This window comes from Ambystoma mexicanum, chromosome 4p (genome assembly GCF_040938575.1).
Source record: "Ambystoma mexicanum isolate Mex_15411 chromosome 4p, UKY_AmexF1_1, whole genome shotgun sequence".
Taxonomy (NCBI): domain Eukaryota; kingdom Metazoa; phylum Chordata; class Amphibia; order Caudata; family Ambystomatidae; genus Ambystoma; species Ambystoma mexicanum.
In genome coordinates this window covers 1190374106-1190390785 of record NC_090927.1, presented here as the reverse complement: position 1 = coordinate 1190390785, position 16680 = coordinate 1190374106, and the positions used below count along the sequence as shown (strand labels likewise).

Sequence of the window (16680 nt, the reverse complement as noted above, 5' to 3'; positions counted from 1 at the left end):
CCTCTCATCCTACATACTTTCCACTCGAGGTGTTATTTCTGTTGCGCTACCTCCTCACAGTCATCCTCAAACTCATGCACAGTACTCCACCCATCCTCTCCCGTGTCTCCACCTAAGCCTCTGTCGGACCTTACAGTTCCATACCATGTGCTGGCTGCTCTTCCGTCCTCTTTCTTGTCTATCTGCACATCTTTTATTGCTGTACTGTGCAGTCTAAACAAAATGTCCCCCGCGCTCCACTCGTCTTAACCGCTCACCTTTTGACTAGCTTTGTGCTGTTTGCAGTCGTGCTAGCTCTGCTTGCCCTGATTCTAGTGGCCCTTATAATTCCCTCTGCCTTGCGAACTCCTAAGGTGGAGCGGTCGCAGGAGTGGGCATGTAGGGTGGTGGTGGGACCGTGGCCCGCGTGGATACATACTTTGGGTTAGTGTACCCTGTCGCAGGGTGCACTGTCAATGGATATACTCCCTTATATTATGTTAGTGTCCCTCCCACTTCTGCTTGCTTGTCCCCCCTCATGTGTGTTATGTGCCCCCATTCATTGGTGTTTTCTACTTCCTCAATCATTTTCCATAAGTCTAATATTTCCTTTAGTTTCTGTAGTCTGTACCCTTGTACTTCGCCGCTAGAAATGAAGTCATATGCTCCAGAATTCCCTAATCATGGGCGCCCTGCTCTGGCTGAGTCAATACCTGCTCCAGAGACCTTCCTCAGATCAGTCAGTCTTCCAGGTATGACAAAACGTGGATACCGGATCTCCTGAGGTGCAACGACACCACTGCCACAACTTGGCAAAAACCCTGGGCGCGGAGGTTAAGCCAAAGGGGAGCACCTTGAACTGATAGCGATTGTCCTTGATGAAAAGTCTCAGGAACCGACTGTGCCTCTGATGGATTGGCAGATGGAAATAAGCGTCTGACACCACCAACCACTCCTGGATTTGTAGAGCCTGGAGAACTTCTTTCTATATCACCATCCTGAACTTGTCCTTCCTCAGGAATTTATTCAAGGCCCCAAGGTCCATGATGGGACAGAGTCATCCTCCTTTCTTGGGTACCATAAAGTAACAAGAGTACCATCCCGATCCCCTCTGCTCGGATGGCACCTCTTCCACGCACCCGTCAATAACATTCCCTCAGTTCCTCCTAGAGCTTCTGTTCAGGTTGCTGTGGCGGAGGAGGTGGTCTGTCTGGTGGTCTCCTTAGGAACGGTAAACAGTACCATAATCCGACGAGCTGCAGGGCCCAGGCAAAGGAAGTTATCTCCTACCACGTGTCCCAGTGCTCCGAGACTCTCCCTCCAACCAGAGAAACATGTTAGGAGAACTCAAGGTGTCTTAGTGGGTTCTGCCACCCCTGCTGGCCCCTCTGCCCGTCCGGAAAGTGAGAAACCCCTCGGCCCTTGCCTGGCTTGCAGGAGCTGCGTCTTTTTACAAAATGGGAGACCTAGTGACATGGCAGCTAATTTGGAGTCCTTGAATTTATCCAAAGACTTGGCTTTTGAGCAGAACAGGTGCTTACCATCAAATGCAATGCCCAGAGGTTTGGGTTGCACATTAGGTGAGAACCCCGAACTTTGGAGGTAAGCCGACTTCCGCAGTACCGTGGACGAACCCATAGTGCGGCATACGCAATCTGCAGTAACCAAGCCCGTCTACAGTGCCTGATATGGCACCTCCTTTCCATTGACAATGATACGCAAAAAGCCATCTCTCACCTCTCCAGCAGCGATATGCTCTGCCGCTTCCACTATGATCCTCCACAGTCCTTGGAGTATGTAACAAATGTGCAGGCAGCGTGACCGCCTTCAGGCGCATGTGTTTTGGATTCCTTGTCTGTGCGAAGATTAGAAGGGGATGTGCTAGAACTTCATGTGGCAGCTTGGACTACTAGACATTCTGGCATAGGGTGAAATGATAAAAAAGCGAAATCTCTCCTAGCTGGCTTGTACTTCTTAGTGAGGTTGGCATTCACAGCCAGCGTGGAACATTGTCTCTGCCACAGCATGATGACAGGATCTGAGACAGCGACATTAAATGGCAATGCCCTCTCAGTTTGTGGCCCTTTATCTAAGATGTCTGGCAGCTCATATACCTCAAGGTGTTTGGCCGGAGGTGCCCAGACATTAAGCTTCAACCACCTTATCAACAGTTCTCCTGTACTGGGCATTAGGATGGCCATAGGGAGCAGCCTATTCCAAATAAAGGTCAGGCGACGCATCAAGTCGGCTTGTCTTGTGCAACCCTTGAGCTAGAGCCAGCAAATCAGCTTGGTCTGTAAAAAACAAAACAAATCTGCTAGCTCATCTCTCCCACTCATTGGCTCAAAGCCAAAAGGGACCTAGTCCCTTTAGCATCATAAAACAACTTCACAGTGTCGAAGAATGCCGACCGAGATTCAGGGGCAAAGGAGCACCCGACCATCATCTTGTTGCCGATGCTGTGAGGGTTGGAGCCGGAATCAGCTTTGTCGTTGTCGTGCATGAGGACACAGGACTTGACATGATCATATTGGTGCCGGAACCTCCGGGTGCAACTTGTATGGTATTCGCCTGCGGCATCAATACCTAAGCCGTACCCGCCACAGCTTTTTAAAAAAGCTAGAGCATTTGCTCCTTGAACGCCTTCCACTCTTCCTCAGGGGAACCGGAGCTGGGCCGGACTTAGCCTGCTCCTCCCACGAGTCAGTCCTGTTTGCGCCAACTGAGTTTCTTCTTTTTGTGGGAGTAAGAGGACGAATGCCACGAACCGCCTCGAAAGTGAGAGAGCTTCTTCACCTTCTTATTGTGCCCATTCGCCTTTTTAGGTGTTGCTGGGCCTTGTATATCTTGGCCTGACAATCTGACGGTAGAAAACGTCAGGGATTCAAGGGAGGCCACTCAACAGGCTCAGACTGGCCTATATGGCAATAGGCCCATGTCCGAACCAAAAATGCAATATGCTGTTGTGGGCCAGTTTTTTGGGTCAAAGTGGGCCACTTTTTTGGCCAATGTGGGCCAGTTTGATGAGTTAGCTAATAGTTTGGATCAGTGTTGCTGAATAAATATTCTTTAAAATGCACAATTTGCATCACATTTTATCAAAAAACTCCCCTTGGGTACTATTCAAACATTGTCACAAAAGGAATGAATATCCATTTGCAACAGTGGGCCACTTTTTCATTGGTGCCGAGACAATTTTATGGCCCAGTCTGACCCTGCCGCTCAATCGCTAACTTTGCTGCTCGCTCCCTAAAAGGCTTTGGGTTCATCTGCGGACAGGACCTGCACTGCTCGAAACCATGATCCTTCCCCATGCACCACACGCAGATGCCATGCAGGTCGGTAATGAACATCTTCGAACAGCAGTCCTGACAGCTTTTGAATACCGAGCGTGTGGAAAAACAGGAAATAAGGTGCAGGGGTGCAGTGACATAACCTATATATTTATCATTATCATTTATCACTATCAAGAAGAGAATACATCACTCCTGCTCTAAAAACACTACATTGGCTCCCAGTAAAACATTGCATCACCTTCAAAACAATGTGCATAACACACAGGGCAATCAGTGGACAGGGAGCAGAATACCTACAAAAGAAAACAATCTACAAGCCAACAAGACTCCTCAGATCTAGCAACGAAATCCGCCTGGAACCATAACCATACCTCAAGAAGAAACTAGGAGGCACCTCCTACCACTTAGCTGCAAAAACCTGGAACAACATCCCAAAAGATATAAGAAACACCACAAATCATCTAAAATTCAGGAAATTACTAAAAACCTGGCTCTTCAACACCACAGACTCAAACTGAAACAGAAAAGGAAAAAGGATGAATAAACTGGAATGGACATGGACAACCGCCAGTACAGACTGTGGACATCTCCCTATGTGAAGAAGCTCCCACAGCACCTTGACGAAGGACACCGGTTAAAGGGGAACACAGGCAACACCCAAACTGAGATGGAGTCAACATACCAGCCAACCCCACCCAACACCTGCACTCGCCCCATAGTTACCAGCAGGTACCACAGTATAGTGGAATTGTTGGGATATTAGCAATCACCACAATTTCTGAGCTGTGGACATGGGCAGTGGTGCAAGCCGTATGAGTGGGAAGGGAAGACTGAGGGAGGAGGGGGCCAGATGTGAAAGGGACCTCGGAGGTCGGACGGACCCGGATCAGGACAGAGGCGCAGGGGTGCTCCCGAACCCACCTAGGGTGATTACAGAAGCCCAGCACCTCAATTCAGGATAATTGATGCCAACTAACCAATTGCACTAACAATTTCCCCCCTCTGCATACACCTCTCAAACTCCAAACCAAACACAACCACAAACCTACAGCACAACAATAGGCAAAAACTTCACTACATTGCAACAACAAAACAAAAAACAAACATAGACCCGCACAACAGTGCATGATGACTACCGGCTGCAAAACACCCCACGCCCAGCCGACGGACCCACCGGGCTGAGGCCGCCAACAGCACTTCACTGCTCTCTTGCACTTTTCCATCTTATTCCCACTCCCTTCCTCTTTCAGCGCCGCCATGGCCCCAAGGGACCACTCCGGTGGTGATAGTGCGCGGTAAAAATGTCCTTTAACATTAACATTGTGTTTGAATATGTGTATGTGACAATGAAATGCTTTTATGGTTATCACAACTGAATAAAGTTATGTTCAATGATAACCTATATAAAGCAGATGTCACATCCGCAGTTGAGGAGTGGCACGGGCGAGTCAAGAGGAGTCGACGGTTGATGTCAAGTCATACTGTGTCCCCCGTCAAAATGGAACGTTATCAGATAAGGAATCTGCAGGAGAACGCAATGCATTGAATAAGTAATAGGACATCAAGGAAAAGTCGGCAAGCGTTTCATGAGCTAAATTAATTTCAAGTGGACTTTTAATATGACAGCTTCATAATAGAAGAATGATATATTAATGAAATTGAGACACATGTCTTGAGAGGGTGATACACTGTGTGGCTCTGCTCCATGGCTTCAGGAGTGCCTAGATTGGTCTTCTGAACGCCTCACCAGATGGCACTTAAAAAGTATCCCCAACTATAAAGATGTTCTGCAAATGCAATTGAGGAAACATACCTACAAAACTTCCATTAGTTCTTAATGTAGACACAAATTACATAAAAACTAAAAAGCAAAAGGGAGAAAGCATTGCCAGACAAGGAAATGTAACCAACTAAAGAACAGACAAATACAAAATTAACCCCCATATGTAAAATTATGAGGTAGGCCTTCAACAGTGTGCTGAGCCAGTATACTACTATAGTACTTACGCAAGTGTCTCAAGGTTCAAGTCTTCCGACGAAGGTAGTTCAGTGGCATGAAGGGATATGCTGTTATCTCGAATGATCTATAAAGTACAAGAATAGGTGCGATTCAGGATACTAAATGTACTAGAGGTTTAAAACATTTTCACCGTTGGAAATGCAATCCTATTTAGTTAAGCATGTTGTCTCATCACTGAAACCCATGCTTTTTTTTGCACAGAACTGACATTTTGACCTGATGTTATGTAAATCTAAAGAGCATTCCTCTTGCATACATGAACATGCCAAACATGGGTTTGTGTGCGTTCATGCTAAAATGATTTTTAAATGCTGGCAGTGAACGGGAGCAGTGGTGCACAAATGCAGGTCATTGAGCCTACAAAACTCCAGAACCTATCGGTGTTGAAGCAGACATCACTTTATTACTGCATGAGCGAGAAAAACAATGACGTTGGTAAGGATCTAGAGGGTACAGTTGATACAATAAAAAATGAGATCAGTGATCATCTTAAGAAAGGAGGTTGTTGGCATTGCAGAGGAGATTGGTGAGCATCAGAGAGAGGCTTGTTCTGCCTAAGGAGGAAGTGGCTAAGGTTATTAATGAGGCGTTTGGAGTTATTGAAGGAGGTGAATGGGGAAGTTTAGGAGTTTGTTGGAAAAATTAAAGAGGAAGTTGGTCTGAAGGTGTATCTGGGGGAGTTTAAGGAGGTGGAGGAATGTAGAGATCTGGGAAAGTCACCTAGAGAGTTTGTGAGGGGTTGGGGGAAAGCAAGGCGATTGGTGGGGATCATGAGGTGCAGCTGGAAGAAGAGATTTACGAGTTTAAGAGTGTAAGTTGGAGGTTTGTGAATATAAGGTGAAATGTGGTGCTATTGAGGTGGCAGGTGAATCTCTTGAGAAGGAGGTGCTAAGCGAACCAAAGGTGAATTATGATAAACTTACGGAGGAGATTGTGACAAGGAGCTGATAGGAGAAAAACACACAGGCTGCTGAACACTTTAACAAGGAGGTGACTATAGACAATTGGCGGAGACATTGAGTAAGCTTGTAGCACAGCATTGCAACCATTAAAGTTGATAGAAGGACATAAGGAGGAGGAGTTAAGAGGGTGTCAGAAGGAGGTAGCAGGAAAAGAAAACATTACAAGGTGATGGGAGGAGGGTGGTCAAGTAGCAAGGGAAGAAGTTTTGAGAGGAGGTTGGACGGAAGCTGTTCAGATCCCAGAGGAAGAGAAGGAGAAATTACTTACTGGTAAAGTTCATTCTATGGATTCTTCTCCTGCAGATTCCTCATCAGATAGTTATCCCTTTCAGCGTCAGCTGCTCAGCAAACTTTTCAGCAGGGGGCATAGTGCATCTCGACTCTGGTGTCAATCCGCCTTCACTCAATGTACCAGTCGTCTACTCCAGATGCGACGTCAGTCGCCGTTCATATGCTGTGCCATTACGCCCCCATAACTCAGTACTCCACCCTTTTTCCCCCCAAAATCCAAAAGACTGGCAAACAGCCAAACTGTGACAAAAAAGGTGGAACAGAACAACATTGTTTCTTGGATGAGGAACAGGACTGTCAGAAGGTGTAGAAGATCACTGAATGGAATAGAATCCAAACAACAAAAAACAGCTGCATTTCCCACAATAAGGGGAAAGTCAACATGCAATACAGGCACTTTCATAGCAGGACTGGATGGGATGGTGATGAGGAATCTGCGGGAGGAGAATCCATAGAAAGAACAGTTCAGGTATGTAATTTCCCCTTGAATGGATTGCTTTTCTCCCGCATATTACTCATCAGATAGATTCCCAAAGCAGTATGTGGACTGGCAGTGGGATGAAAGTCCCTATACCAGAAGGTTCTGAAGCTCCACCAAAGCGAACATCAGGCCCAGGTTACACATCCAAACAATAATGCTTGGTAAAAGTGTGCAAAAAGGACCAAGTCGCAGCCCGGCAAATGTCTTTAACTAGCACTCCCCTTTGCAGTACTGAGGATGCAGCTACACTTCTTGGGGAGTGCGCCCTGGTGCCTGATGGAAGCCCCTTCCCTGCGTGCTGATAGCACTCTGTTATACAGAGAGTTACCCAGCGGGAAATTGTCTGTTTAGTAAAAGCCAATCCTTTCCATGACAGGTAAAAAGCTACAAACAACTGATCAGCATTCCTGAATTATGTATGACCCAGAGATCAGTGATTGGTTACTACTAAGAAAGACAGATCAGAAACGAAACTAATACTGATTTTTTCTTTACCGAGGATTCCCAGCCTGACGACAGGGAATATTCATGAGCATGTGAATCCATGCCAGACCCCATGCTAGAGAAACTAAGAGCCCTCTTGGGGTTTAACCTGTGGAACCTCTCCTCTTCCTTAGAAGAGTGAGGAGTAGGGTAGAAAAGAGCTAAGTCAATGGTTTGGGAGATGTGAAACTCCGACACGACCTTGGGCAGAAACCTAGGTCGCACTCTGAAGGCACGCCGCTAAACGCTCACACCAGAAAAAAATACAACCCTCTAGGGAAAAACAGCCAAGAGATTCTTGCAAGGATAACAAGTTCTAATTATTTTTTTTATTATTATTTTTATTTTTTTATTGAATGAGTTAGCTTGTTACAAACTTTTTCATTATTCCATATTTCCTTCAGAGTTATTACTTGATATCAGGTAAAGTCAAATTTAAGCTTTAAAAAGAAAATAGCTGAGGAGAAACAGGACATGTTTAACATCTAAGAGGGGACGTTCGTAACAGATCATAAACTTATTGCCATACTTTTGTCCAGAGCTGTAGCACTGCAAAAATTAGAGTCTTTCCTTCACCAAGAATAAGTGTGGTCCACCTTTCCTCTGAGATTAGCGGAGTGGCAGTCCAGGGTCGAAACTCTCGATATGTGCCTATTATATATGAGGACTATTTTTATAGAAACAAAAGGTGTTAGGCATATCTCTCAGTTGTTCGATCTGCCCCAGGACCTCTCGAGTAGGCAACAAATTCAATCTAAAGCGTAGAAACAAATCACATATTTTGGGCAGGGGTACAGCTGAAGGTAGGCTGGAGGTTGATTTAGCCTATGCACTTCCATGTGGCAGTTTATAGAAATTTTAAACTCTGCTTTTGCATGTTGAGACTCGATTCAATATTGCTTCTGTATTATCTTCGTGATTGCAAGGTGATTGCATTTCAAGATTTCGATTGAGGTATTCAAGTTCTCAAGACAATCAGTATAATCTTGTTTCCATTTGTTCAATAGGAGAGCGTATCCATCGTTCGATTTTGTTCTCAAGATGTCGATAGGAAGTGTCATGTCATCAACTGGTATTACCCAAATTGTTCGAATGAACAATTTACCGAATTTAAAGGGTCACAATTGACCTTTTCACAATTGACTGGTCAATATATATATAGGGGTTTTGGCGTTGGGTGGGGGGTTGTGGGGGGGTTTCCCCCCACATACGTTACAAATGACCTTCACAATTCGGTCAATTGTGAAAAGGTCAATTGTAATTCGAACAGTTGTAAAACGAACAATTCGTATGCAACCCATCAACTATTGTTTTGCGAAACAGGTCCAACGATTTCCATAGAACAATGGAGTGCATTGATTGCACAGCCGTTTCAAATCGTATTCTTATTACTGTACACGCATATGGTAATGAGAGCACTCCCCTCCAGAAATGTCCCTCAAGCAAATCCCAGATATTCTATGATAGATTTAAAGTGGATTCTGCTCCATGGCACAGAATTGGCACCACTTTTTGCCGGCAAAAAGTTAAAAGTGGGTGTATGGAAAATGTGCTGTACTTTATATGGTGGATCAGGCCTTGATGCGTGAGAGAGTCCACCTTTGTTTTTGGGGCTGTTTCCCACTCCTGCTCGTTAATAATCGAGCTAAGCCAAACTCCAAGGTATTTATATGAGCAGACTTAGTATGTTTGATTGAGTGTAGAAAGATGGAAAGTTCTTGTCTTGTGGCTCCCTGCTTGGCTACAAAGATCATAGTTTGAGACATGGCCTTGTTTATCTCCAAAGTGGTTAGATTTCACATATTCAGCTATATGGAATCCAATCTGAGTTTGTCCAGCAGAACCAGACCGTTTGCATAAATGAGCCATGGGACGGCGATGCCATTCAATATAGGAGGGTAAGCTCTAATTCCTTCCAGGTCTACGGTCAAGTCCAAAATATATAAATTGAACTGTATTGCCACAAGGGGACAGACTTGTGTCAGCCCTCTCCAAGTATACATTTTTTCCATTATGGCTCCCTTGGCAGACAATCTCACTTGTATTCAGGTGTTAGTATACAGTGAGCGGATGGAATCTAGGATATCAGGAGGACATTTCCATATCTGGAGTTTTTTCCACATGATGTCTATTTACTGAGTCCAATGCCTGTTTCAGGTCTATAAATACTGCATAAAGCTTGGTCTAAGATCGTATTGCTTCCAGCTTTAGTAAGTTCAGTATTAACAGGTTAACATTCATCCCTACACCCTTCACAAAGCCGGTTTGTCGTGGGTCTCTTCTGTTGGTCATTGCTATCCAGCTAGTTTACTAAAGCTGTTAACTCAGGCTTTGCATTTAGGTGGTTTTGCAAATAGTGTTGTAAAATGCGTTATCCAGCTTGATTCTGAAACATCTGATATTAGGCGTACCGCCTGATTATTACGGCCATTCAGAAGTGACCATAACGTCCGGGTATTCTGGCTTGTCAATTTAATCCTTGCCTCCACTGGGAGCAAGTGGAGTGAATTCAGGGCTGGAGGGATCCAATCGCAGGGCTTAAGGCCAAGGACAAGTCTTGCAGTCCTGTTCTGGATGAGTTGCAAAGGGCGGAGAGTAGAGGCAGGTAAATTTAGAAAGAGGCTGTTACAATAGTCCAACCTAGAGAGAACCAGGGCTCGGGAGATAGTGAGCTTTTGGGGGAAGGAGAGGAAAGGCAGAGTACCTCGGAGAAGGTACAGTAAGAAGTTTGACTTTTTAGAGACATCAGATGTGGGCAGAGAAGGAAAGCGTGGAATCAAAGATGGCCCGACGTTCTTAGCCTGCCAGGTGGGGGTAGGAGGAGGGCCAAGGGAGCTGGCCAGAGAGGGAGGGGAAAGGAGGGTGAATCTATTGCATGGAATCAATTGCAAATGGAAAATTGACGCGGATGAGCTTAGAGGCTCTCCAGAGTGCTTGTGAAGCCAGGGAGTTAGACTTTGAAGATAAGTCTAGGGCTGAGCGGATAGCTGCCCTGGTGGATTACCAAACTGATTTTGAAGCTCTTAATGAAGGGGGGGCTGAAACAACTGAAGAACCTACCACTGGGGGTTATTACTCAATCTGTTTCTGGGAGGGATTTCACCTCTCCCGTCACTTCTATTTTGAAACCCAGCATTGTTTCTTCAGGGAATACCTTGGAACTTGAGTTAAGGATTGAATATAAAAAGTTGGAAACTGAAGCTGAATTGAAGAACGAGGAGTTGGCGCAGCAAGTGATACTCAAAGATAGGGATCTTTAACTGAGAAACAAAGACACTGAATGTCAGAGAATCCAGCTAGAGAAAGCTAGAGAGGAGACTTCAGCCAAACCAGTTGAGAGAGTCCGTTCCCTTGCCACCAAGTTTATGAAAGATTTGGTTGCTGTGTATGTGGAGGGTTCTGATATCCACCAATGGATAGTAGCGTTTGAAATGACTTTTGGAATCCATGATAAGAGATTGGGCTAAGTGTTTGTTAAGTAGAGTGCCTCCGACTGGTTATGACTGTATGAGTGCATGAAAGCTGCTTTGATTGCTAAGTTTGGCAAGACACCTACCCAATACCTTAAAAGGTTCAGGGAATATAAGAAAAGAGAGAATGTGTCTTGGGATGACTGGGTGAGTGCTCCACATAAACACGATGGGGTGGATTGATGGATACAAGGTGAAAACGTGTGTTGAATTGCCTCACCTTCTGTTTTTGAGCATTTTTCTGAGGCCTGTTCACCAGAGCTGTGTGAGTACATTGCTGACCAGAACATTTTGGATCCCTTGAAGCTGGCCAGGTTGGCTGACAAGTGGGTCTCCCACCGGGTGTCCCCTAAGGAACTCGGTGGGGAGGACAAAGAGAGAGGGACCTCTCCGAATTCTGAAGAGTCCCATAAGCAATCACATTCGAGTAAACTTAAACCTCCCTCTACTAAGACCCCAAAATCTAGTGGGAATAAATAAGTCTCATGGGGTGGGTGCAAGAGTAGCGGTTCTCCTGCTGTAAAGCAGGCTCCCAGTGGATCCAGTACCGTACCCTGCATTCCTGGCACTTGTTGGAACTGTGGTGCACTGGACCACAAGAAGGGTGAACCCAAGTGTAAATGTATGGCACGGGGAGTCCAAGCTGTCAGTCTGACCTACCCTTGCTTCATGCCCGAGGTGGAGGCTACTGTCCTCCCCTCCTCTACAGGAATCATACTTGGTGCTCCTGGAGAGAATTCCCTGGTGTCCCTTGGGGCCAGTATGCAGTAGTACTGGCTACTATCCCACAGAATATATATATATATATATATATATATCTTTTTAGAAGTGTCCTCCTGAATGGCCAGCCTTCTACTGATTTGGGAGACACTGGTACAAGTATGACAAATGATCTCCTCCAGCCCTAGTCACCATCAAGATTGAGGACAAGACAGCAAAGCTTCCCGTCCTGGTACAGGACAATGTGCCTGCCCACATATTGTTGGGGACTGATCTAGTAGAGTTGGGGTTGATCTCTTATGGACTACCCCTGACTGCTGCGGCAGTCACTAGGTCTCAAGTTTCCCAGGGTCTGACTGCTAGTCAGCTACCCACGCCAAAGGGGAGACCCAAGGCAAAACGGAAGAGCAGAAGGACTACCTCTGAAGGGGGCTTCTTCTATTCCTGCTGTTTCAGCAGCACCCACTGGGATCCAAGGTCTGGACAGGCTAAATCCAGTGGTAACCCGAGACTCAACTCCTGAGGGAGAGGAGCCAGAGGACCCTCCTCAAGCTCAACCCAGAGGATCACCCTGAACTTGAATGCCTGCTGGCTGAAGGTAGGCCGTCGAGGGGAGACTTCTGTAAGGGTCAGAGAGAGTGCCACTAACTCAACTGTCTAAGAAAACAGGCCCAGGCACAAGGCGATGTGCCTAGGTCATTCAAGATTTACTGGGATGGTAAGCTCCTTTGTAGTGAGCCCACTAAGTCTGAACCTGGTGCGCTCAAGAGATTAGTGGTACCCAAGGTTTACAAGCCTTTCCTTCTGCAGTTGGCGCATGAGGTGTCCTAAGCAGGTCATCTTGGTACTAAGAAGACTAAGCAAAGGGTCTCTGCACATTTCTATTGGACCTGGATGCGAGTAGAAGTGGAGTCCAACTGCCAGACCTGTCCCACTTGTCAGTTGTCAGGCAAGACTGGAGGCAGTGTCATTGCCCCACTGCAGCCTTTGCAAGTGGTTGGCAATTTGAGAGGGTTGGCATCGACATAGTCGGTCCCTTGGACCCTCCCAGGTCAGATGGACACAGGTTCATCCTGGTACTGGTTGATCATGCCACCAGGTACCCTGAGGCTATACCGCTTCGGACCATTACTGCTAAGGTGGTTGCCAGGGCTCTCCTGGGCCTTTTTACCAGAGTTGGAATCCCGAAAGAGTTGGTCTCTGACAGAGGATCCAACTTCATGTCTAGTTACATGCAAGCGATGTGAAAGGAATGTGGGGTAACCTATACGTTCTCCACTTCGTACCATCACCAACCAACGGTCTGGTGAGAGGTTTAATAAGACTGTTAGGCAGAATCCTGTGCAGTGCCCTTAGTGACCACTACACACAATTAAGACCACAGGTGGCAATACAAGTTTTACCTTTGGTACAAGCCTGTACTACTAAGTTATAGTGGCAGCAGTAGCAGAGCAGCCAGGCTTATCTCAAGAGTATATGAGCAGTAGCAGAGATTACACAAAGGGACCACAATTACTGTGACTCAATCAAACACTGACTCAAGGTTTCAGGTAAAAAATATAAGTACATTTATTTTTAAACCATCAGTTATAAAAACAACACCTCTATTAAACCACACGTTAAATATACAACTAACCAATTCACTTTGTACAGTATGTCTCAAGGTAAGTACCCTTTGTTTGAATGAACCGGTGTTATGAACAAAACACGATACCGCGGATACGGTTGCGATCACTTTTTGACAGTTCGGTCTACTCAATAAACGCGTATCCGTGACATGAAATGCTACCGTGGCAAAAACACACTTAGCACCCGAGATACCCAGAGGGAGTTGGAGGCAAAAATCACAGGCAATATTTAGGCTAGGCAGACAGCATCGAGAAACACTCAAAAACAGGATTTAAAAGTCAAAGGGTCAGAGCCAGGGTTAAGTGACACCGGAGACCTGTTGCCGAAGATCACACCGTTAGACAGTTCACGATTCAACGTAGCCCAAAAGTACTTAGATATTGTCAATGTTCGGAAGCAAAAGTTATAAGAAGGAGGGAAGACAAGGACGAGCCTTGAGGATGAAGAAAAGGGATTCACCCAGTTTCCTCGAGTAGAGCACAGTACCTTATTTCAACGATGCAGCTGGTGCCCTGGCAGTGGTTCCTGTTAGTTTCCCGCAGACCCACGATTCCTGGAGCTTCGTCGGGAAGGAGGACGTCTGAAGGGGGTCTGCACCACACAGGGATGAAGCCGGCAGCAGCGACAACTGATAAAAGGTGCGCTCCTTAAAAACAGGAGAGGCTCGGCAGGTGGCTATCCGGACCACTACAGCAGTGTGCAGCGATTTCGACCACGGCGGAGACCTCTGGCTGAAGAAGATGAGCTGGTTATCCCCACCAGGCTCAAGGGAAGAAGACTCCGGACTGGATCTCCTCTTAGTCGTCGAAGGGTAGATAGCTCAGGACTGCAGCAGGGCTTCACCGGGACGGGGTAGTGGCAGCAGCCGTCGTTCTCTACGCTTCTCTTCAGTTCCTTGTAGTTCCAGAGGCGACTGACTTCTAGCCCAAGAGACCTGCCTTTTATGTGCAAAACCCCCCATTCACACAGCCTGGCTGTCAATCACGCAGCAGGGGAGTTGTCCAGCCGGGACAACCACCTCAGCCAATCATGGCAAAGTGCGACTTGGGTTTCCTAGGATACCCTGTGCAGGGGGTGACTACACCTCTCCATCACATTCAGCCCACCTAGACACCCAGGCGCCTTGAGGAGGGCTTCTCTGCAGAAACCCGCCAAAAGACAGTGAACAAAGAAGGCGAACCTAGTTTGCTGCGCAAAGTAAAACACAAGAAGGACTTTAACAAAAAGAAATGGGGAATAAACCCAACCGGAGCCAAAAGAAAGACGATTTGGTCAAGCGGGTTTATGTTCGAGGCTAATATAATAGCCAAGAACAGTACCATGTTTATCTAATATAATCGCGGTAGAAAAGTTAGGGTAGATACCACTGCCACCAGCCAAGTCTAAATGTTAAAAGAGTGAAACAATGCTCAGGGAGGTACAGACAGAAAAGGGGTACAGATTAGCCCTTTGCAGTACTCCATGTAAGATGGGGTGTACTGGGTCTGTGGTAAAAATGACTGTGTAAAGTAAATGGCAACTTTACCTTTCTTTGGGGGACAGTAGTCAGCCCCAGCAAAATGGTGTCAGAGGGAAGTCTTAAAGACAACCCTGGGTTACTACACTGAGGGTGCGGTGTAACCCATACAAGAACAGGGGCACCTGGAGTGGTGTGCTCCAGTGCCCAAGATCACACAAATGAGTAAAAACACATAGGCCAAACAGAGTGGAAAAAGGATGTACACTTACCAGGTGGAAAAAATAAACTCCAGAAATCCAGCAAAGCTGCTGGGGGACTCACTAGGTGAGGGAAATTAGCCCTAGAAGCATAAGTCTCCCTAACAAAGACTCAGGCATTCCCAGTGCTTTGGAAGAGCTCCTAAGGAGGAAATGGGATCTCCTCCTACCAAACCTGCTATTCGCCTTGTACTGCGAGAGCGAGATACCCCTGATCGGCCCATAGAATTGGAGCTTGCTCCGTAGTACTTTTTAAGACTAGATAGCTGCACCTTGAGGTGGATGGGGTGTAGGATTTCTTACTCCAACGCCAATCAATAAGGACAATTCAATGGTTTGGCAAAGTACAAAAAACAGGGAAACATGGAAATCAACAGTGATGCGATAGCCCGCCTCGCTTCAACTCCCAACAACTTCACGCAAACAGTAAAAGTTTTACCCAAAATTCGTCATCATTGACGTCTAACACTCAAACGTTACCATGCAATTCTCTTGGTTGGAAAAGGTAACTTAAATATAGGTGCTATATCTGTATATGGTAACGGAGTGTGAGGATTGGAGAAACATCATTAGGTGGGCGTCTAAGCCCTTCCCTCAAAAATGACTACAGTGGACGTCACTGAAAGTACGACGTCCCATTGGTTCTACTATCTATAGGACCCTAGATTATTGGGTCCATTATGATTGGGTTGGCTTCAACCCCATGCATAAATCTCCACTTTAATCAGCAGCAGGCAGAATGATCAACCAGGTGCAGGATGCCCCAAGATTCACCCAGCCTCCCTTCCATCAATCAGTACTTTGGTGCTATGTGTCAATTAGTTGGCTGTGGTCGGCCTTGAAACTGTAGCTTTTTGTCAGGAAAAGTTATATCATCTTCTGTTTGGGAGACAGCCAGGCTAGGTGCCTCTTCTCGCTCGGCTTGTCACGTGCTAGCACACTGTGAATCTGCTTAGTTTTCCTTCTATTTGTGCATTTAATTCTTATTTGCCTTGCCACCCGCCTGGGCCTCCTTTTCACGACCTTCACGGGGCAGGCTGCTCTGTTCTTAAGTTTCGATTCTCTGGAGCTACTGTCCGCCTCCCTCTCTTGGTTTGACCTTGATTTCCCAGGCACGAGCTGCTTCTTTCTGAGTTTCAATTCCGCCGTCTTTTCTCGTTTTAGCTGAGGTATGAATCCTGTCCTGTTTGACCCTTAGTAACCTGGGTTAATTCTGCTTTTGTATAAAGTGGACTCGCACTTATATAGTGTGCTTCGTTGAGGTAGATATATAGTTGGCGCTTGCTGCTCTATTCTTCTACTAAGCATAGCAAGTCACACTTTTTTCTTAACTTCTTGCGGTTACAAGCATATTTACAGGTGTTCGCTGGTTGAACATCTTCATCCTGCTTACGGCTTAAGTTTCTTTATATTTCAAAATCGTCTCTCCTTCTAAGTTCATGATGTCCTTATTCATGACGTTTCGTCTCTGTGTTCCCTCTTTTGATTGTCGTTTTCTTTCATCTTTGAGTCTGTCCGGGCCCTCGTGGCGTCACCATTCGTCTTCAATTAAGGTCTGTTGAGTTTCTTCTTGGGCAGTGTTTAAGCAAACTTCATTTGGTGTCATTTGCTGGTAGGGTTTTCTCAATGGATA

The 16680-nt window shown here is 46.1% G+C and overlaps 1 protein-coding gene across 1 annotated transcript in view; it reads right to left on the bottom strand.

Annotated features, from left to right (window-relative positions):
* ANAPC1 (anaphase promoting complex subunit 1) overlaps window positions 1-16680 on the bottom strand; it is a 2053226-nt gene that overhangs the window by 512235 nt on the left and 1524311 nt on the right. The window contains exon 34 of the mRNA XM_069606837.1: window positions 5283-5359. Coding sequence (XP_069462938.1) covers window positions 5283-5359 — 77 coding nt within the window. The remainder of the gene's footprint in view (window positions 1-5282; window positions 5360-16680) is intronic.